At 35.7% G+C, this 23508-nt stretch overlaps 2 protein-coding genes across 2 annotated transcripts in view; both read right to left on the bottom strand.

The window, feature by feature from the left end:
- PKD2L2 (polycystin 2 like 2, transient receptor potential cation channel) overlaps positions 1 to 3429 on the bottom strand; it is a 40719-nt gene extending 37290 nt beyond the window's left edge. Inside the window, exons 1-3 of the mRNA XM_065874531.1 lie at positions 3399 to 3429; positions 2605 to 2706; positions 844 to 977 (exon numbers count right to left, since the gene is read on the bottom strand). Coding sequence (XP_065730603.1) covers positions 844 to 977; positions 2605 to 2706; positions 3399 to 3429 — 267 coding nt within the window. The remainder of the gene's footprint in view (positions 1 to 843; positions 978 to 2604; positions 2707 to 3398) is intronic.
- A 1594-nt stretch (positions 3430 to 5023) lies between these two features.
- On the bottom strand, positions 5024 to 21676 carry MYOT (myotilin). The gene is made up of 10 exons (XM_065874258.1): positions 21600 to 21676; positions 18100 to 18660; positions 13943 to 14117; positions 12952 to 13056; positions 10567 to 10616; positions 9495 to 9627; positions 8263 to 8470; positions 6498 to 6663; positions 5877 to 6010; positions 5024 to 5651 (listed from the first exon to the last, which is right to left on the bottom strand). Exons 2-10 carry the CDS (start codon positions 18453 to 18455, stop codon positions 5479 to 5481), a joined length of 1500 nt encoding a protein of 499 aa, XP_065730330.1. The 5' UTR covers positions 18456 to 18660; positions 21600 to 21676; the 3' UTR covers positions 5024 to 5478.
- Between the last annotated feature and the right edge of the window lie 1832 nt (positions 21677 to 23508).

The raw sequence follows: 23508 nt of genomic DNA, 5'->3' as shown, positions 1-23508 counted from the left end.
GGAAAGCCTTCCCTACCTCTTCCTTGTATGTCCCAATGTTTGTGACATGGGATACCTGAAACTGCTGTTCCCTTAATTGTTCTTTCCTCATAATGTGAACATCTTGCTAAGTTAAGTGTAACAGAAAAAACAAGTCTGTTCTAATGCTAAAGGAATGATACTCTTATGCAATTAAAAACACTATAAAATTATATTTTGTAAATGTACTCTTTATTATATACTGTACATTACTGTAACACACACACAAGAGTATAGGCCTGTATACCAAAATCACATATATTTTAATTTATGGGCAATTTAAGGAATTTTTTTTTTTTTTTTTTTTTTGCGGTACGCGGCCTCTCACTGTTGTAGCCTCTCCCGTTGTGGCGCACAGGCTCTGGATGCACAGGCTCAGCGGCCATGGCTCACAGGCCTAGCCGCTCCATGGCATGTGGGAACTTCCCGGATCGGGGCACGAACCTGTGTCCCCTACATCGGCAGGCGTACTCTCAACCACTGAGCCACCAGGGAAGCCCAATTTAAGGAATTTTTAATGGTAATTTTCACTGTATACAATTTTAGACTGACTTTGGATCGTAACTCCCGCATAAATCTATTTCCCAAATGCAACAATAATGTTAAAAAGACAAATATCACTGTTTTAAAGTTATAAGAACTCTATCACACTGAGAACACAGGTTCGAAATAAACACTTAGTGGTTGATTGATTCTAATAGTTTAAAGAAATGACATTTTTATTCATTCCTTCAATAAATATGTATCAAGTGCCTACTATGTGTGCCAAGGGATTGTTTATGCAATGCCTAAAGCTACTTCATCCACAGTCACATGACATCTTACCTTCCAAAAGTCAGTTATGCTGCGAATAGACTTAAAGTTGATTCTTTCTTCACCATGCACAGACGTGTCCAAAAATAGAGATGACATAACTTTGTTTAAGTAATACATATGTGGGTTTACCATCCCAAAAGTCACTAAGGAGAAGAATTTTTTGTTTAAAAATTTACATTTAAAAACACAATTTTTATCAGGATTAAAAATGTACTTGTAATTTGTTCTCAATTTTGTTTTGAAAATTCAATTTTATTTTTCTAATTATAAGAGCAATAATAAAAAAAAAACGAAAATAGAAATATACAAAACAGGAAGAAGTTTCCTGTAATCCCACTGCTAGAATTAGGTTTGGCATATATTCTTCAGATTTTTCTAAATGCATACACACTCACAGAGAAAATAACTTTATTTTTATAAAACTGAGATCACATTATACATACTATTCTGCAAGATGGGTTTTTTTTCCCAATATTGAGAGTAGGCAACATAATATAGTGAGTAGTTTAGGCTATGAACTTTAAAATTAAACAGATAATGGTTTGAGTACCACCATAGGGATAATATCTCCTACCTCATAGTTTTGTTATGAGAAGTAAGTGAGATAATTCATGTGGAACATTTAAAACTATGTTTTGGCACATGATAAGATTGAGAAGAACATTAACTAGTATTCTTTCTCACTCTTCCTAAGGGTGGGTGGGTGCATTTTAGAGCAGGGTATATACTACATATGTCTTTTTTTTTTTTTTTTGCTAGAAGGCCTTTATTTTTAGAAATAATATATCTTCAACATCATTCCATGGGACACATGAGCCTATGCCGTTCTTTAACGTTGCATATTATTTCACTGTATATACCGAAAATTAAACAAATCCTGTTGGAGATTTGTTTCCAATTTTTCCTAGTTATGAAAAGGTGTTTTTTTAAAAAAATCCCTGAATAATGGGATTATGAGTAATCTTTAAATATTTTTCCACTCCCCAAATGGTTTGTAATAAGCAGTTAAAAAGCAATCTAAAATATCTTAATTTATAAGATTGGCTAAAGCTGTCTTTTTAATCCAGCTCTGACTCAAGCTCACCCCTACAATACCAATTAATTAGTTAACCGATATATAATTGCCACTATGTAGGCTGTACCAACATAAGTCCAGTCAGTGAGCTTGCATCTACTATATGTTGGGTGCTGTAAAGACAAAATGCTCTTTAATACTGATTAAGTCAATGATATTGACCCACAGATAGGAGGAATGTAGGTTGAGATGTTTTCTTGGTTCTCCCTAAAGATCTGCATTGATTCATATCTTCTGTGACTCAGAACTAGCATATTTTACTATTAACTCTGCAACAGGCCAGGGAAAAGAACAAAGCAGACATCAAGACTAACTTCTTAGGCCTCATTTGTAGTTTGACCTATGAAACTAGAGCAAAGCTAATGTATCTGTATCGCTCTAAAAGAAATCAAGAATTGGCAACTCAAGGGAATAACTATATTCAAGACAGAACTGCCAACAGAAAGGAATAATTAATTCAATCAGTGTTGACTATGAAAGCTTTTTATTACTTCTGTGACCTAAAGTTGTGCCCCTTAAGAACTGGAAATAATGTCAACCTAAATGAATTTAAGATGTTTAAAATGTGTCACTATTTTTTAAGAGGTTTCAGTAGTCTGAAAGCCTATGGTTTTATAAAATCCATATGTTTTGTTTTTCATCTGCACATAACTTCTTAGTTCAAACAGTGTCTTCATCTACATCTGTGTACTTACATATACATAAGTTTATTAAAAAAATAAGGTAGAGTAAGGACTCCTGAAGTGTGGTTCTCATTTCTACTTCCCTTCTGTAATGCAGCTTATGTTTTGGAGTTCCTGTGAGATATAAAACAAAAATTTTCCTTAATTTATAATATATATAACTAATAGGGATGGAAAAACACAGGCGCTTTTAGCTGCTTACACTGTGTGAAGGAAAGCTCCAATGGCTTCTGGTTATGTTTTTACTCTCACTTTTATGAAGAAGGACTAATTACTAACATTTTCCCGTGGTGATAGTGGGCAATCATTTTATGACCGTATATAATGAATTTTATAACCCAGATGTTTCCTCACCAGTCTTGTTTTAAACTGAAAAAGCAAAATACAAAGCAAACAAAACCCCCTCCTCTGTCCCTAATCGTTTTCTCCTCCTGTTAACTCTGCTTCTTGGGATGGCTGGCTCCTGCTGGAGGGGGTAAAAGGACTCAGCCTGGGGTTCTGCCAAGGCCACTACTCCCTAGATCAACAAAGGCCTTCTAAGGCCGGCCTAGAGAAGGCCACTATACAGCATGTGGCAGCGCCCAGCTCCAGCTTCCGGCAAGGGGCGAGATGTTCCCTCAGGGCTTCACTTTTCCTGTGAAATGGGTCCACAGTCTCTCTCCGCTTCTCAAGGGGAGGCGGCGACGGCTAACCGTTCTGGAGGTCATCTCTCACGTGAATACACGTGGGGCTACAGACTTCCTTGCAGGATATTTGCAATTGCCCATTCTGCTCTGCCCCACCCACTCCCTAGAGGAACCCCTCACCGCCTAGGTGCCACCGGGACGCCTCAGCCATGGCAAACTTGGACGACAACGCCCGTTCCGCCTCCCCAGGCTGGCGGCGCCTGCGCGATACTCACACGGTGCGCGCCTAGCTCATGCGTCTGCGCGAGCCCCAGCCTCCAAGACGGGAAACAAGCGGCGCTAGAAGATGCCAGCGCGCCTGCGCACCGAGGCCTTTACGGAAAGGCTTTGCGTGAGGCGGGCCTGAGCGTGGTGGCGTTTGTCTCCTGCGGAGGACCGACTTCTAGGGCAAACCTGGCTTTAGGCCTGGGGTTAATCATAAAAATCGTAGTAATTAATTATAATGGGCCACCCATTCTTGACTTTTAACATCTTTTGGCTTGTTTAGTCTTCACACCGCCCTTTCCTGAAAGGTATGTGTTTTGTCCTCGTTTTAGACCTGAAGAGACTGAGGAGAATAAATTACTTACCAAAGGCCCGTTGGGGCAAGGTTTGCTCGACGCCGAAGCCCGAATTTGTAACCAAGACCCCACTCCGCCGCTGCAGCTTGCAGATACTGATTATTAGTAATCGAGAGCTGTTGGCTGGAAATAGCTTCCACCCCTCTTTCCACCCAATATGGCTTAAGAGAACGTTGAAATAGATTAAAAAAAAAAAAAAGTTCTGCGGTGATAATGTAAAAGCGTAGCCCTAAACAGTAGTCTTTGGGAGCCCAGACTCACATCTGACCCAGCAGCTTTGCAAAAGTGAGAAGGTTTGTAAACAGCTATAGAAAAGGCCAAATTTGGTTGTAAATTAAGGCATCCATAAGCCTGCCAGAATATGAGGGGCGGAGGGGGGCAGGGATTCTTCGGTTGGTAAAAAGGAAAATGAAAAAGGAATTCAGTGGAAAGCCCCAGGGTAGCCAGCTAAGAAGCCCTTCAAGCTGTTTTGAAAGTAAAAAATAAAGCCACTTTTGTTATTTCTCCGAAAGAGATGTAGGGTGATGTTGATAAATGCTGTTTCATGTCAGGTAAAAAGGAAAACTAGGCCACATAGCAGCGAGGGTCAAAGACTACCAATGATAAAACGAATAGGAGAGGTGTAGCGAAAGGCCAGCAGCCAGTGGAGATGAGACCTGAGAAGAAAGGGCTACTGGCCTAGCTTAAGAATAGTTTAATACAAGGATTTGCCCTTTCCTGTACTTGGACTCTCAGAGGCTGGCAAAATTGTTTTCTAAAGTAGTAGGTTATCTGAACTAGAAATGTTCAGGAAAAAAGCCCAAAATACAGGTATTCAAATTTACATTAAATATAAGAATTAGGTAGATGACTCTGCAGTCTATTCTTAATCCATTGAGCTCAGTAGACTCAAAGATCTTAAAGCATTAGAAACCTATTTGGTTAAAACAAAATCACAATTTCAGGAGAGATTCTGTCATGGTTTAAGTTATTCTGGTTGCCTTCGAAGTGCAAACCGTAAAAAGTCTAGTTCCCTCTCTGGAGAAATTAGCTGTAAGTGAGCTTCACCAAGACAGGCTGTTCTAGAGTATAATATTGTTGGTCTCTTGGAACTTGTTATTCATAGGTTTTGCTGTGTGTCGCTTAATAGGTACAAACCAGCAGTTTTATCTTAAAGATCTAGACTTTTGTGAAGATAAGACAGTCTGTTTTAAATATTTGAAATTTTATTCTCTTTTGACATAAAACTAAGGAACACTCAGATAATCTATACCATGTTAGTATTCCTATCAGAGAAAACGGGTAAAACAGTATTTAGAAAGCAGTACCAGTAAATCTTATTACTCACTAGATGTGTTTAAAACGTTGATATTCATTTCTAAACTGTAGTTGTAAAATGTGTATGACTTAAATATTAAAATCCCACATTTTTTAAGATCTTCATCTACAATTACAAACCCAGATTTTCTGTAGGCTTCACAAACCAGAGAGGTAAACAGAATGTGCAAGAGTCAAAGGATAAACGCATTATAAATATATATTAGTTGTATTACCTAATTAAAACCATAATCTGTTAATACAGCTATGGATTTATTTCAAACATTTAATTGAATATATTGCTAATAGTGTAGTTGTTGTGTTTTCCAATGTTGGTAGAGTTATTAAAGTTCTTCACTTTCATAGAGTCCAGATTGAGCTGCCAGACGCTGAAACTCTCCTTCAGGGTTAAAAGCTTGTTTCACATCCAAACCTTTCCCGTTAAGTGCTAAATATTTGCTGAAAGTTGGTCGGACACGTAACTGCTTAGGAGCTGGAGGAGTTTGGTTTGGACGGGCTGAAATGGATCAAATAAACGTTAATTTAGAAAACTTGTCCTAAACAAATGGGTTGCACTAGGTAGTCATTATCGGACAGGGAGAGAAAAAAAAATCAAAACTGATTATGTATGGGGAGAATCCTTCAGAATTTATGCTATGCTTGAATTTATGTTTCTTATTAAATCTTTCCAGTTAAGTTCTTTATAACACTTGACATAGCACTGTATAACAGCGTGAGATACCTGTAACATCTAATCTCGTGTTACATGTGGTCACTCCAGCTTCATTAACTGCAGACACAGTATACCACCCAGCGTCTTTCTTGTTTACATCTTTTATCAGTAAAGTAACTCTTCCAGAGTTATCATGATATAAACTGGAAAGAAACAAAAATTGAAAGTAAAGGAATTAGTTTTCCTGTGAGAATTTATTTATGATGCCTGTGACCTACAGAGTCAGACTAATAGGAAGAAAAAAAGCATTTGGAAATTCTGAGTCTGTAGCTAGTCATTGCCAAATAGCTATGGGTTTTTTTGAATTAAACATCCCCCCCCAGTCTTGTTTGTATCATATTTCCTTGAGCCATCTTCTTTTATTGTTAGTAAAAAGGTAAATCCTAGCCTACTTTATCCCTTAAATTTCTGATTAGTGGGATCTGGCTTAATGAGGCTTATTATATTTCTATATATATATATTTTAAAAGTTGAAGTATAGTTGATTTACAATATTGTGTTAGTTTCATCTATATGTTTTTAAAATTAGACAAATTGAGGTCACAGATGCATGCCATTTATAATACATTTCAAAGTATAACTGGATTCACCCAAGTACAGTATAGTTAAGTCTAGAAATACTTATCCTACCTTATTCGATCAGTGTTGAATTGTACCATTTCATTATTTCTTTTCCAGAAAAGCTTAGGTGGTGGTATAGCTGAGATTTGGCATTCTAGCTTCACTGAGTCTCCCTCAAAAACTTTTTTACTCTGTGGTTTGTAGATGAACATTGGTGCTCTTCTATGTTCTTTTGCTACATATTAATAAAAAAATCATGTATTTGAAATATTATAAACAATATTAAGTCAAACCAAAGTATTATGAATTTTGTATGCTGATATAAAAGTTTAAAAAAGTACTAACGACAGGATTGGAAGCTTTATGTTTCAGCTGTAGTTAAAATAATATGCAATACTGTTGTGTATTGTATACTATTTATAGTTCTAAAACAGTAATGTAATGATGCGTTGAATTTATAATCATGTTTCATTGGAAGAATTTAAGTCAAGTTGAGATCATCTCAGCTATAGAGAGGCAGCATGAGTGGTGGAAAGAGTACCAGCAACTTGGGTTTGAATTCTGTTTGCCCCACCAGTCATGCCACATTGGGGAAAATTTTGTTTAGTTTCTCTGAGGCTAAATTTTATCTGTTGTAAAATGATACCCAAGAAATAGTTACTGCTCTGCCCACCAAAGCACAAAATTATTGTGAGGATCAATTGCGATAATGAATGAAGACGCACTTTGTAAACTGTAAAATAATATACAAATGCCAATAATAATTATGTCTTTAGTTTTCTTCAAATACCTGAGGGAAAAGAGGAACTGATACTATAATACTATAACCCTAACTTTTCTGAAGGAGTAAGGAGGAGATTGGACGGATGCCTGTTAAAGTCTTTTTCAGCTCTAACATTATAGTATTTTTGGAGCTATTGGCACAGAAAGGATTTGCTGTAAGCTTAATCACTTGGATTTTGTGTGTGTGTGTGTGTGTATAAATTCCCAGATCACTAGTTTTTCCCTTAGTCTGAGGGCCCTTATTATATCATAGAATAATCTTAAAGATTTTTCATTCATCTGGGTAGAATACAAACTCAAGATTGCCCATCCTTGAACTTGATTAAGTTTTTATATAATAAGCAGTGAATTATAGCAAAATATCGCTTATGCAGTATATTGTGGCTTAAGTCATTGCAAATGTGATATATTTAGAGCACTTGAATTGTAATATTTTAAGACAGGACATTAGTTTTATGAGAACTGCCCTACTAAAGACAAATTTGAGATATGAGTTTTACCATACTTGTTTTCTAAAGCAAGTAAGCATGTTTTTGTTGTCATAGAGACTAGTTTCCTGGTAAACAGTGCATAGTCTAAGGCTAAAAGTTGACATTTACCCTTCAGTTTTAAACTATGTGTGATTATAGCAATTCTGTGAAAATGTGAGTCAGATTGATTATTTTAGACTGTAGACCAGATAAATGATTAGACTAAAAATTTTCATATTAAGACCCTTTAATCATATCTACAAATACTGTACATCTACTGTACATCTAGAAATGTATCTAGAATATATACTACCTTCTTTGGTCTGTCTGAAATTTTACCTTTATTTCTCTTCCAGAAAAGCTTTAGTGGTAGATCTGTCATTCTAGTTTCACTGAGTTTCGCTCAAGAGCACTAACCCCTGCCCACCGTGGCTTTTACATAAAAATTCGTGTTCTACTGGGTTGTATAGTATAGACATTAACCTTAAATAGAAAGTCCTTGGGGTTTTTCTTTTTTAACACTTTCTTATTTGATTCTACAAAATTTTAAGGAGCTCTGTAGGATCTCTTTGAAAGCTTACCCAGGACGTCCAGCTGCACAGTAAAGGTGGCTTCTCCTGCTCTGTTCTTGGCAACACATGTATAAGCCCCTGCATCTGAAGCTCTGACCACTTCGAAGATGAGTGAATGAAAACCCTTTTCAGACACTATCATTTTGTGAAAATCATCTGATTGAACTGGTTGTCCATTTAGATACCATGACACATCAGGAGCTGGTAGTCCACTAACCTAGAAATGAAAACACAAGGAGATAGAATTTTAAATTATAGATCACTGGGACCCATTTGTCCATTTATGAATTTTAACAGTTCAGTATCTGAGTGGGTTTGTGATTGAAAATGCAAAACAAGAGCTTAAAAGATATTTTCTTTCAATAATTTTTAACAAAATAGTAAAAACTATAACACTTGAAATTAATACAGTATTTTCATACTATCTGAAAACACATCTAGCTCTTTTATAAACAACCTCAGGCTCCTAAAGATCTCTTAATTACTATATTAAGGACGTTAAGTTATCTTATATTGGTCTCCACAAGGAATATGGAAGTCATATGGCTTTTCTGGCTAATGGCAAGTGTGAATGAAGTCCCAGAGGCCCATATATATGAGACTTGCTGATAACCTTTCCAAATAACCTTTCCAAAACTGAGTGTTCTTGAGCTGTAGTTCTGGTGTATAAATGGCATTTTGTTAAGTGTTTTCGTAAGTCTTGACAATTAAATCCATACACTGACTTTCATTCATAAGGAATCTGAAAAAACATTTATAAGAAAAAGTTCTCCAAAATGAGGATAATAAAAATGTAGGCCTTTCTAATAAGTTATTTTAGCCTGAAGAATTCTTCTAGGCCAAGAGAGAGCAGGGTGACTTGAATTTCTTTAAAGAGGCATTCTACTTTAGAAATCCTATTGCTATGAAAGCTTCATTTATATAGAGTATTAGGTGGTAGGCACTATTTTGAGTACCTTATACCTGTTTACTTAGTTAATCCTCACACAGCTTTATGAGGTAGATATATTTGTTATTCCCAGAGAAACAAAAGCATAAAGTTGTTAAGTGACTTGTCTCAGGTTACACAGCTGTAAAGTGGCAGGGCCAGGATTCTAACCCAAGTAAACTTAGCTCCAGAGTTTGTGTTCTTATCTATTATACATATTTCTTGTCAAGCTGTGTAGAAAGCTATGAAGAGGAGGAGGACATTTTTCAAAACTTAGTATCCCATTGTTAATTTTTCTCCACTTTTCTCTTACTTTGAAGTCCATTCTGCAGAATCTTCCTTCTTCAATTGACATGTTCTCTGGCACTTGAATGAAACGAGGCGGGTAAAATTTCTCCTGGATTGCATCCTGATCATTCACATCTCCCCTTGAAGATGATCTACTTCTACAAAAATATTTTAATAATCACTATGCAGAAGAGTCGTCATTGCTCTTCCTTTCATGCAAATATAGTTTAGCCATCAAATTTGAAACCCTAAAGTCTATGCTGTTTGATCTGATAGTGTAGTAACAATGGAGAGAGGCTGCAGAGCTGTATTTAGCTGTGGCATATTTGATGACTATTAGAAGTGGTAGCAATTTAGAAACACCTGATACAAATTATACATCTTTGTTTCTTTTTTCAGTGCCATGAATTGATGAAGAAACTGATCTATTAAAATGCAGAGTACCCCATGGACAATTCTAGTCACATGCAAAGATTGTATAATTAGAATCAGGTTTCCATTGTTATGAAAAAGTTGTTTAGCATGGAAACATGGTCCTGGCTTATTTCACCAAAACATTAAAAACAGTTTCCTCTGAGATAGTTGTGATAATTAACAGATAAAAATTTTTATTGTCATCTTTGACATTAGAAAATTCACATTGTTTTTTTTCAATTGGTTCTAAAGCAGTATAAACATTATTTTCTTTTTTTGTAACCATATTTTTTTATTGCAGTATAGTTAATTTACAATGTTGTGTTAGCTTCAGGTGTACAATAAAGTGATTCAGTTATATATATATAACATATATATTAAATATATGTAGATTCTTCAGATTCTTTTCCATTATAGGTTATTATAAGACATTGAAAATAGTTCCCTGTGCTATATGGTAGGTCCTTGTTGTTTATCTATTTTACACATAGTAGCGTGTATCTGTTAATCCCAAACTCCTGATTTATCCCTTCCAACCTGTTATCCCCTCTGGTCACATTGCTTTGTATAAGAAGTATGTAAGAAGCTTGAGGGCTTTGTAAATATTATATTTTTTTAAAGCTGCAAACATTTTAGGTAGCAAAATGTATATTTCTTTAAAATTAAAAAAAAATTTTTTTTACCTTACTTGTGATGTAGGAAGTTGCAGTCGTGCATGTTCTGAATTGTGCTGCTTGAAGTTAAAACAAAGTGATAATGTTAACATGCTGTTGTTAGCTTGAAATGAAGCAGAATTTAGTAGTCGTAGTTGAAAAGAACATTTCTGTTGTGGCTGTATTTGTACTGTCATGGATAGTTCTATATATTTAGCTGTTAAGCATTTAAAATATAGTACACTAACCTTCTAATGCTCTAGCAAGAAATCCCCAGAATTAAGACTATTCAATAGATACGATTTATGAAAATTAACTAGACTTTGAATTGGTGGTGGTTCGTTTTTTAGATGACGATTTTATGACAAAGGATGAGGAGTCCCCCTGGTGTATTTGAAATGGGAGCACATAGTACAGATTGTCCTTTGGTAAAACAGGAATAGTCATGAAGTCATTTGTGTTGGCAGTAGATACAGGGTATTATGCCTACTGCTCATAAGTGGCACCAACAGCAGTAAACACATATTAGACTGGAAAATACTTTTCTTTTTAGCTCATGGTACAAAATCCTGATGGACACTGTGGAAGCTATGTGTAGAGTTATGAAAAGCCTTTGAAAAACAACATTACTTACTTCCTGCCTAATAAGGGTGTATTTAATTTAAGCAGTTATCTTTTAGAATTTACATCTGAGCACCAGAAAATTATTCATATTTGAGGATAAAATCAGGAATTGATGAATTTATAATAGAATTAACTGATTAAATATTTAGTGCCTATTCCGTATATTTCATTGTGCTTGGTATAGTGAGAGATACAAAGAAGTAGAAAATATAGTCCTTACCCAAATATATGAAAAACAACATAGCAGATCAGTACAAATAATTTATTTTGGGATGAACTTTAATGTATTTTGTCATTCTAAAACAAAATTCTTACAACTCTGTAATAATTTTTGGCTGGGCTTTGAGTTTCTCTAAGCCAAATGTCAAAAGATCAGTGAATTTTTTGGTAAAAAATAAGAATAATCCACTTAAACTCATAATATCTAAATTAAGTTTTTGACCTTTTCCTGTAGTGGTTTGAACACGTATGTATTCATATTCATAGGTGTGATATTTCAGTTATATGTAATTTGATGACATTTTGTATTATTTAAGTAGACTGTTTGAAGTGTACCAAAAAACATAAGATTTTTCTTTTCTGATTTCATAATATGTTTTGCTGCTATCTCTTTTCTTGGTACCTTCACCTTCATTTTAAAGTTTTTAAAGAATGAATGAGAAAAACAATACACCCTTGACCTTGAAATCATACACTGTGAATTTATAACATAAACCATCATCAATCTAATGTTACTTTGGGTTATTTCTTCTAATAGAGATATATTTGTGTCTTATTCTTGCTGTAATCTCCTGTACCAACTCCAGAGCCCAACACACAGTAGGTACTTCATATAAATTAGTTGAATAAATGAGTGTGTGAACTCCTCAGTAGCCGAAAGAGATTTAAGTTCTGTTCTCAGGTTCTAGTTACTTGCTGTGCTAGACCCTGCTCTATCCTTTTCAGTAGATCTAGTCACATTTAACAGAAACAAAAGTTTTATTTTCATCTTCCTATACTGTAGAAGGTTGGAATTCTTGAAAGCTCGGTTTGGCTTCCAGTTTCTTGTGGAGTTTTTAGGAAGGAATGAGAGGTAACTACAGAAGGAAGATAGAAGAGCAATAACAGTTCATTTTGCCTCTCCAGCTGTACACTTCTCTTTGAGGTTAACTTGTTAAAATGAAGTTGATCAGGAACACGCCTGTGGGATATTCACTTTATGTTCTGGATAAAGTTAATCCCTTGGAAAGGATGCTGTTGTTAATCCTGGAGCCATTACTCATAAGGTTTTTGTTGTTTATTTTGTTTTGTTTTTAATAAGAATCATTTTAAGATACAGGCACATGACAGAAGAAATTGGATGTTTCATTAGTACATGAGTTTATTTTAAAACATTGAAATGATAAACAGCTTATGAGAAAAGGTTATAATTACTTTGGTTTAGAGTTTTAACTTTTGTCCTGTGAAAGATTTACAACTCATAAATTTTCTGTCCATGTAGACATTGTAGGGAGAGTCCTCGGTTTAACTGACCCCTAAATGTCCAGATGAAAAGTGACACCATTAGTCTTCTGGTGTTTTGACTTTATAACATTTCATATGCAGATACTAGAACCACCAGAAAATGGGGTAAAATTAAAAATTTTTGTGTATATATTCAACCCATCATGGCCTCTACTTTTTATATGTAATGGAGTATGGAAGTAATTGACTTTTGCTTCAAATGCTATTTATAAGCATTTAGAAAAGCAGATATTTAAAAATCACACAAAAGAAAAGTGCTCCAGTTAGATAAAGATTATTTTAATTTACCTGTGCTGGATCTTGTGCCTCACTGTCATTTTGAGCTTGAAACACAGCAGCTGCATTCTGTGGTCCTAGTAATCTGCGAGCCATCTTCTCCTCATATGTTAGCCGCTTTAAAGAAATAAATCATAAAGGAGATAGTAATGAGATTTAATAAAAGTTATTTGTATAGCTTTACCTTAAAACTACCAAGAATTATACCAAAGAAGTATAGTTATGCCTATTGAATGATAGATACTATGTTTATAAAAAAACATTTTCTTTCATTCAAAGCATTTTCCTTTCGTTCTAGTGCCACTTCCCTCATCTGTAATATTCATCTCTGTTTTCTTTCTTCTCCTAGTAAAGGCAAGCATAATCACCCTTAAATAAGGCTCTCTCTCCCCAATAAAGGGAAATTCTTTGTCTTCCTCCTTGTTCTGCATGTACCTGTTGGCTCTGTCTTTGAATATAGTACAGTATGTCCTTAGATTCAGAAATAACTTATATTGAGTGAGCACTATATTTGATTTACTAATTTCTGGTTAAGAGTAGTGCAACTCGTATGTTAGGTGTATTTGGATTAAAGGCATATAGTAGTACTCTTTCAGAGATCAGTGACTAATACAACGTGTATAATAAGAATTATAGCTATTTTTCCATCAATAATATATACCAAAGTACATGGAGAAGTCAGGTTGACAGCATTTCCCATTAGTTATTTGGTCATCAGACATATTTTTATGGTAATGCTTAAAACAAAATTGAATCATTCAGATTGGGTTTTTTTTTTTTTTTTTTCATTTGCTTCATTCTTTTACTACTGAACTCCTAGAGGGGATTTCATGCAGAGAAATACAGAATAGGATCCAAATATTCCCTTTTTTTAGATACTCCTCTCCCTTGCTGATTATATGGACATAGATCTGTGAGACAGAAACAACATTCTTATTGAGATTAGATTTTATAGTTTTATTGGCTTTTTTTTTTTTTAATACAAAATAGACATCTTGCTCACTTGGTTTCCATTATGAAGAAGGTTGTCCTTGCATTTTAGCTTTCTCTCCAAATCTTGAATCAGAGCTTCTTTTGATCCTTGTATTTCATGGTCAGGAGTCCTTGGTGTGGGCTTAGCATTTGCATTTTGGGATGGCTTAGCATTTACAGGTTGGCCAACTGAGGGTTGTTGATAGCTTTAAAAAGAAAAAAAGATTTCTTAAAAAGAAGATCTTTAAAGTAAGGTGTGGTATGTAAAATAGAATTGGCATCATTTTGTCAGTCACGTTTAGGTAGGTTGAATTTACCATTTAGTACTGCTGGTGTTATTAAAACACCAATTGCCCTAATAACAGTCAAGAAGGATTTTATAAGAATGGTTACTAGCTGTTTTTTGTTTTTGTTTTTGTTTCTTTTCATCTTGGCAAATGAAAATTAAGTAGCAGGAGGAGCAATTTAGATTAGACATAAGGAGAATGTCCTTCCTTGAAGATCTTCCCTAAAGAAGTGAGAGTAAGCCTAGTTACTGGCAGCTTGAGAGTTCTTCCAATATTCCAACTGAATTTCCTTAGTTTGATTTATGGGTGGATAGTAAGCAGCGATGTGCTGGAGCTGACTCATACGGGCTCAAGAGAACTGATTTTTAGTGTCTCTTCCCAGCTCACTGTGATCTCATGCTGCAAGTTTGAAATTGGTGGTGGTGGGAGTATCTACACCAGGGAAATTGGTAAATACCACAAACCATGGCTCTTTCCTCCAGAGCTGATTGTTAAACATTTATCAGCATAACCACTGGTATTTAGTGAATATTCTCTTGCTTTGAATGGCGTCTACAGTTTACATTTTAATTTCTACTTCCTATTCATATTCTAGACAATCCAAGTATGGCACTATATAACGACTTGTACAGTAATAACAGTTTCTTCAACATTGCATAAGTGATTTTTAGAGAAAGGGATGATTAGAGGAGGAAGGAGAAAGAAATGTAAACTGAGAAAAAAAGGAGTTTTGGGGGGAAAAAAAGCAAATTTGATTGGCAGTTGAAGAGTTTGGTTTAAATCCTTATTTCAAATTCCAACCCTAAATTTTCTTCCAAGATGTCCTTGCCCCCTCCTGGTGTTCCCCTGCTGATTCTGATAGAGGACAGGGGTGGTATTTAGGGAGTCCTATATTTTTAGATCTGTTAGGTAGCTCACACTTTTCACAGGGTTTATTCAGATTTTACCTAGTTTATTTATTTAGGGCTCTGAAGGTGCTAGCTTATATCTATTTAATGTGGGAAAACTGGCCACTGCCCTCAATGAATACTTTACCATTATCATAATAAATCCAGATACCCAGATGAGGCAGCCTTGGTCTGTTCTCTGACATGCCCCTGTTCAAAAATTCGCAAGCATCATTAAAAGAACTTGTAAGCTAAGTGGAAATGCATTTCCTCTGAGTGGAGCCAGAGTTTTAATTTTTGCAGGCTTTGGGGTCTTGGTTAGTAATCTCTAGATTGTAAATACACTGAAGAAAAAAAAGATGTTTTGTTACTCACCGTTGTATTATTTGTATCCACTAACACAAAGCCTGCAAAATAGTGAGGGAATACTCACTATCAGTTCAGTGAATGAATATTTTCCATTATGTTCAAGATGCTCTGTATTGAAAGTTGATTATATACATTTTCCCTCCTTGTATTTCAGATATTCAGGATTGTCTGTATCTGATTTGTTCAGTGAAGCAAATAGTCAAACCAAGTGTTTAAATAAATAGTGAGATGTTTTTGTTTTGTTTTAAGATTGAATTCCCAGGCCAAAGTGGTAAAATTTCTTTGGTTTTATAGATCTACTATGTCTCCAACTGTATGAAGTTAGAATAGCCCATTTGTTTTTTTGTTTTTCCAGCTAAAAAAAAAAAACAGTCATATGTGTTTGGTTAAAGTGAATTAGCATTAAATAATTCTTTTGTCAGACAGTCATAATATGATGTAATATATCTGAGAAATCCTGAAGGACTATCAAAACCAAGCCTGAGAATCACTGATATATATGTAATCTCAGTCACCTTTTTATTTACTGAATATCTGCATTATTACCAGTTTAGATGGTTTAAGTGTTAGGACTTGATATCTGTTCATAATTAGAAACTACTATTATACTTGCACAATGCTTTATAGTTTTTTTTTCTCCCCCTATCATTAATCACCTAAATCCTTACTTTTATTACAGATCAGAAAACTGAATCACTGAGCAGGTAAGGAAAACTTGAGGAATGTCACACAGCAAGCTTTTTGAAAGGAATAGTTAAAGAGTTCCCCTGAATTTCTAGTCTGTGGTTTGATAAACTGAATAAAACATTTGCTTAAGGGTTTTCTACTGATGAAAAGCTAAAAAAAGCTTTCAGACTTCTCTAGGTCAGAATCCAAGGGATTATTATAGAAGACAGGGCAAACTTCAGCCCATCGTAAAAATGAGGGAGTTGTGCACAAATGTTCAAAGCGCCAGAGCTTTCCACCTGTGCAGCTGGACACTGAACTGGTATCAAGTGGCTGTGGGAAGATTAAAAGAGTTATCTATGGTTGCTGAAAATGGAGCAGCTAAAGCTGGATCTTTGATCTCTGGTTTGGGGTCCTTCTGTGCTTTATTTCTTATCCTCTCTGTTTTTTCCTTCCTTCCTCTCTTAGTTCTGTGCAGAGAGCTAGGTACATGGTTGAGGCTCACTAGTATTTATTTGGTGGCTTTCTTTTCTGGGCAGGAATTTGGAATAGGATTAGAGCCTTTACTAAGAAAAGTATTTTAGTGAGAAAGAGTTATTTTAGATTTAAACATGCTTATACAAGAAATTTGTAAATAATTGAAAGCTAGATGGAAAAAGATTATATGGGTAAAATATAAGTAAGAAAAATCTACAATATGTGATAATGGGTATAATGGGAATTTGAGATAGAAGAGAAAGAGCGGGCTCTTAACTCTTGAAGGCATCTTTTAAAATCATTAGGCCAAACCTATGAGAATGCCTTTTTTGTCAGTCAAAAATTTTTAACTATCAGCCATTTCAAATGGTTCAACCTAGTATCTATAGGATTCTAACGAATGTTTTTGGCTTTCCTCATTTTTATTTTTAAAAATATTGAAAAGGTTTCTTTGCAAGTTGAATTGCTCTGGTGAGTTCACCTAGGTTTCCAGAGTTGTCACCAAAAATAGGAATCTCTAGAAAAATTAGCCTCTAGAGAAAACTGAGAGAAATTAGCAAGAATTTCAGCAAATCTGTTGATAAGTCTGTAACCAACAAAATATATTCCATCACACAGTTTTTCAGATGCCTCTGATTAATTCTCTGATGTTCTAGCCAGCCAAGGAATAGGAAAACTGATAGCCCAGAGTTTGCATAAGCACAAAGTATTCAGTTCATGTTTTAAAAAAAGCACAACCACTTTGTCCTTCTTCATATCAGGTTCTCCTAGGACAGTTTTAGGGCTGTGGAAATAGTACATGCTTGCATAAGGCTTCAGGTATTCTTCCCTGTATTTAGGTTGGTCTAACCAATTTGAACAAAGTGTAGTTTTAATTACCAGAGGAAACCTTAAGATCATGAGCCTTTACCTATTCAGTCCTTCCTTCTGATCATAGGGAAAATTCATATACTTCAGTGTTTGAATCCCATATTTTCTTTTTAGCCAAGTGGTTGTTCAGGATCAGAGGGGAAAATGGATAGGAAGAAAAGACTAAGACTGAGGAGAAACTTAATAGCCTCTGCTTATGTGAGAGGAAATCCTATCTGAAGAAGAGCAGACAGGTGTTCACCTCAGCTAAGCTCAGAACCAGAGCAATTAAATTTACAGCATGAGGAATGTAACTTAGAGGTGGGGGAATAGTTCACTGTTCCTGGGTATGTTAAAAATATTTTTTTTGAAGATGGAAAATAGTAGGTAAGTAATTGTGTTTTGTAATAGGTGATTTGGGTTCAGCTCAACCTGGACACTGGAGAATGGGTCAGATGACTTATTGCCAGTACCCTGTTTTAAGGTGTTCTAGGAGAAGTATGGAATGAGACTGTGATGTCACATTGACTTTTTAGATAGTGAAGAATGACGTACATAACCTATCTCCCCTTCTCCCCCAGATACAAGCTCACGGTATACACAGTTCTGTCTGTCTGTCTGTCTCTCTATATATATTTTAAAAATTCACTTACTTGGAGTCCACAGTGGAAGGGATGTTACTGCTATTGTAATCAGGCTGTGATGGTAATATGGAGCTGAGGAAGTTGGCTGGGGACTGGTTATAAGTGGCTGTAACCCTTTGGCCTGGGTTGGAGCCAGCAAGCTGCTGAGGAGAACCAGGGAAAGCAGAGGAGGACATAGTGATGTGAGAGCTCACTGTTGAGGAGGCAGAAAATCTTTGCTCTTTGCACTGGCGGGGCTGGATTATAATAGAAGACTGTTTGGTCTGGCTAGAGTAGCTGGAGGTTTCCGGTCCAGGAGGCTGCAGTCTGGAGCCACATGGGTTTTGGGATTGGATGAAGTGTTTTGGACGTTCGTAGTTAAACATGCTTAGCTGGTTTATGGAAGTTGAAGGCAACTTATAATGATTTGCTCCTGGAAGGGTGGGGTCCCGAATCTGGGGCTGCAAGCCTGGAATTATACAAGGTTGCAGTGAATCAGAAGCAACCTTCGTCTGCACCTCGTTGTTGAGATCCTGGGAATACTGTGCTCCTGGCTTTGATAGAGTGGCCTTCTCTTGAAGAATATTGTTCCTTCAAAAGAAGAAGATGATTCAGTTACAGTATTTGCATAAAAATCAGTACTGTTTAAGATCTTTAAGAGTTTTTGTGCTTTGTTTTTTTGCTTGTTTTTTTAAAGCTTATGTGCTTTCAAAGTCACTTCAAGGTGGAACTTTCCTGGCTTCTAGACTTCCCATTCCTTTATCTGTTGTCTTTGCACAAGTGACTTTCCCCCTTGAGAATAAGAAAAAAGAATTCATTAGTGTTTGTTTGCCTCTGGGTGATTCTTAAAGCACGCCCAGGGCCTTCAAGATGTAGGAAAAGTTTAAGTTTGCCAAATGGTTATTTATGAAAAGAAAACCTGTGATGTTGCTCAGTGTGATAGTTTTATGGTTTCATGTTTAGCTTTTGCCCAGAGGCTACAGTTTCATTAACCACAGAGAGTTAATGATTTAAAATTATTAGCAGGGGGCTTCCCTGGTGGCGCAGTGGTTGGGAGTCCGCCTGCCGATGCAGGGGACATGGGTTCGTGTCCCGGTCCGGGAAGATCCCACATGCCGCGGCAGCGGCTGGGCCCGTGAGCCATGGCCGCTGAGCCTGCGCGTCCGGAGCCTGTGCTCCACAACGGGAGAGGCCACAGCAGTGAGAGGCCCGCGTATCGCAAAAAAAAAAAAAAAAAAAAAAATTATTAGCAGGTAAATATATAACATGTCAGCTTCTATTCAGTCTGAATTCTTCCCCTTGCTCATCAAAACTGATGAACAGCTCTTCTGATACTCCAGTTAATTCATGCCCTGGTGATCTGTGATGAATGATGTGGTGAATCAAGGGGAGCAATGTGCTTCTTTGGTAAAGAACATTACTGTCCATATTTGCTCCTTCACCCTTTTACAGTTTCACAAAGTAGAGCAAACATCTGTTCTTCACTGTTGTCAACCTTGAGTGGATTTTGTTTTACCTTATAATTCACTGCTTCTTTTTCTCCCTTTGATTCCCAATTGACCATAGTACCAAACTAGATGATATTAAGGAGTGACTATATTCGTGTGTCTCTGTGTGTGTATATAATATATGTAACTGACAGTATTCCAGAGCCCTTTGTAATTTTTTGTTATTTTTAGATTGTATTATCTAGTTATTGGTCTTGATGGTCTCTTAGATATTTAGTTTCACTTTAAATTATTTTTACATGTTTAATATGTATTTTAGACTAATTTTGAAATTGCTTTAGTTCCTATATTATTTTTCCTTTTGAAATGGCAAACAGGATGTACAGAAGGGAAGTAAGGCAACTGTGAAGCTAGCCTATAGTTTCCCAAGAAGAGAAGGGTGCCATTTTTCTTACTTAGCTCTGCATTGGCACTCCTGACTTCCGACAGTGGTTCCCCATTTTTCCTTTGATAAATCATGTGTCACTATAATCAACCTTAAAGAATTATATTTGCTTCTTTTTTGTTTTAATTGGGGCATAGTTGTTTTACAATGTTGTGTTAGTTTCTACTATATAGCGAAGTGAGAGAATTATATTTGCTTCTGATTTCTTCCATTAGTAAGGTAAATCTGGGCAGGACTGTGTATAGTCTTTACACACAAAAACTAGCGCCATAAATTGTTGTAATACTGATTCTGTCTTTATTTAAAATATCAAGTAATTTAGTTCAAAATACATTTAGTTTCATATAATATAAATCAACTCTGAGGTAATGATAAATCAAACTTTTAACTAATAAAATTAACCAAATTGTTTGTCATCATTGAAGCATAGTCTTATAATTATTCAGTTTCCTCTCTTGAAGAAAGTATCATTTTTAATGAAAAACTTCTAAACCAAATAACTTGATCCTCAGGTTGTGCATGTAGTTTAGAGTTATATTAAAATTAGCAGTTTTAGGAAAGAACAAAAATGCAACTAAACAGCCAAGAGAAAGATTCTATTGAAAAAGGCACTTAAAAAGTCATACATTTCTTAATTTTGAGTTTATGAATACAAGCACATTCAACTAGAGTGCATTTTAGTAATTAACTATATTAGGCCTTTAAATTATTGGAGAATAACATTCAGAAGGAGGCTTTAATTAGATACTCTAAAAAAAACGAAAAGAGACTCTATTTCAAGGCAAGTAGTTTTATAGTTATGGGTTTATTTTTTCCATTGCAGAATTGAATCCAGTGTTTGGTTTTAAATTCCTTTTTGGGCAGGCAAATCATTCAGATTAATTTCAAATACCAAGGAAGGAATAAACTGTTTAACAATTAGCCAGTAGATATTTTCCAGAAATATCCCTATTTTTCTTTACATATATTTTTAGAAGGTCAACTATCTTGAACATTTTGGTATCAGCCTACATAGTTAACAATTACTGTTATTTAAAAAAAATTCAATTAAAAATATGTTCTTTCAAAAGTTTCATTTTATTCATGTCTCAACAAAATTTTACACAGATGTTCACACAGGTAACTCTGAAAGGTTTTTCTTCATGTTTGTAGTAGTTACTGTTCAACAATTCAATTCTATAATGCCTTCTATTATATGACAGTGTCATTTTATTCCAAATAATGTTAAATAAATTTCAAAGATTTTATGAATAAAGTACTATTAAGTCTCCTATTTAGAAAAATCTTGACTTTCCCCCTCATGTCTAATATAGCACAGACTTACACAAAAACCTGAGGATATTTTGAAGCTGTAGGACAGTACCACAATTACAGTTAGTTCAAGTGTTCCTTTTCAAAGAAAAATGATGATTTAAAAATAATGACACACAACTATTTTTCCTTTTACCCTTTCTGTAATGCCTTTCAATTTCACTGGAATGAACCAGTTACATTCTTTTCAAATCTTGTATAATGCCATTATGATCTTGTGGCTTTTGAACTTTTTATCTGAAGACCACCTTTTACATACTGTTCTGATTTGGACAAAAAACAAAAACAAAACCCCAAACTGAAGCAGGAATAAAGAAGGGACTTACCCGAGTTCCAGAGAGTGCCTGCTCGGTTTAACCTACTACTAAAGGGAAGGAAGAGGCATCCCCTTCCCTCACAGACTAATCTAGTGGCTCTGTGCTTAGTATTATAGCACCACTGACTTTTATCAGCTGCCAAACAGTGACATCTGATGTGCTTGCCTGTCCATCTACCTATGCTGGCATGTCAAAGTAAGAGTCCACAATCTAAACAATATCTCAGATGTCTTAGTGATATTTAAGGAGTGGGATTACATGAGCTTCTCTTGCAAGCCTCTTTATTTTAGATGTGAGCTTTGACTATGAGCTTTAGCAAGCTCATATAGGGGGAAGAGCAAAGAATTGGGAAATGGGAGAAAAAATATAAAGAAAACTTATTTTCTTTTTTGTGGTGGGGGCTTTGATCTTCCCTGTTGAAGAAAGGACTAAAAGGGAAGTAGTATTCTAAGACTGACATTCTAACTGCTAAGACTTCTCCAGAAATAAGACCAGTGATGGATGGGCTCCAAATTTATTTGTATTGGATAGTTGTTCATCTGAAGGCCTTTTTTTTTTCTCTTGCCAAATGGGAGGGGGAATGGAGTGGGGTTCAAGCAGTTTGTTTCAAGAGAGGGAGTGTGTCTGGGCAAAGGCAGGAGAGCAGGATGATGGTGTTATGTCACTGGGAAGGTGGGGAAGTGGAAAAATGTGATTTGGTTTCTTTAGCAAGTTCTCTGAATCTGTATAGCATATGCCTCCTTGACTTTATACTTTCATTCTAAAAGAGTTTGAAACACTTCAGAAACTACCAAACGAGCAGTGTTTACAGTTAGGGCTCTGTATTGTTAGCTCTCTTTATTTCCCTTACTCCTTACAGTTACACAGCTTCCTTTCTCCTTTCATCAAGGAGACCATCTTAGCATTTAAGTTTCCATTTTTGTGCAGGGAAGTAAATAATTACAGAGGAAGAAACCTTCAGATCGACAAGAGGTGGTGAAGAGGGGTAGGTGGCATGAGGATCAGGCTAATCAGGTGGAATTATCCCTATTTAGTGGCTTTAACTTTGGTATGGTATTATTGCTTAAAGCATATCTGTTTATTCCCCTCCCTCATGCGTACTCCAGTCTTGTTGTCATTATCATGTACGTTAGGATCCAACAAATAGATGTTTGAGCACATGTGAGCTGTTTAAAATTCTTCACAGCTGACCATGTAGGTGTACCTTCCTTTGGTGTTCAGAGAAAGTTTGATAACTGCCACCTGGGCACACAGCCATTACTTAGTAGAAAAAGCATACTAGACTTGTTGAGTAGGCATTCGCTTACAAAGTCTTATTTCAGGAATCACCCAAAATATTTCTCCACATCTGCTCACTGATATTTCAGATTCCATTAATAGGGACAAAGCCTTTCAATCTAAATTAGAGAGACCTAAAATGTAAGTGCAAGTGACAATAAAAATAACAAGAATAACTGATACATATAGCATTTACTTTGAGTATGGCCCTATTCTGAGCACTTTAAATGTGGTGTATGTGACTGATATTTAGTTTTTCCCAAGAACAGGGTTTGATTGAGATACACCCTACCAGCCAAGTAGGGAAGATGCTCAGGACAAACTGAAATCCCCAATTTTGCCTAGGGCAATTCTAAATGTTCCATAGTTGAGGAAGAATTTTAGTTTTATTTACTCTCTATCCTTTAAGCTTTGCCTCTTCTTTTCCCTAGACTTCTGTAAGGTACGTTTGTTACAGTGTGGTAGCCCCATGGTACATCTAGGCTAAGGTTCTTGCTACAATTAGGGGATCAAGGGATAGTTTAGGAAAGGTAAGTAAGATCACTTGTAACACCATTCTCAAAATGAATACAGACCCTGAATAAGGGTCTGTATTCAGTAATTTACCATGAATCTGTTTTTCTACTTTTTAATATTTGGT

Source organism: Phocoena phocoena, chromosome 3, assembly GCF_963924675.1.
Source record: "Phocoena phocoena chromosome 3, mPhoPho1.1, whole genome shotgun sequence".
NCBI lineage: Eukaryota > Metazoa > Chordata > Mammalia > Artiodactyla > Phocoenidae > Phocoena > Phocoena phocoena.
Note: the sequence above shows the minus strand (reverse complement) of the source record. Positions and strands in the feature narration are given on the sequence as shown.

Bases quoted from the DNA above. Each gene is read 5' to 3' on its own strand.
- MYOT (XM_065874258.1), bottom strand. From the start codon at position 18,455: ATGTTTAACTACGAACGTCCAAAACACTTCATCCAATCCCAAAACCCA. The intron at 13,057-13,942 runs GTGAGCAAGATG...ATTTCTTTAAAG, and splicing joins TTCTTCATAATGGAAACCAA to CGGCTAACATATGAGGAGAA. The intron at 10,617-12,951 runs GTAAATTAAAAT...TTTAACTTCAAG, and splicing joins AGGCACAAGATCCAGCACAG to CAGCACAATTCAGAACATGC.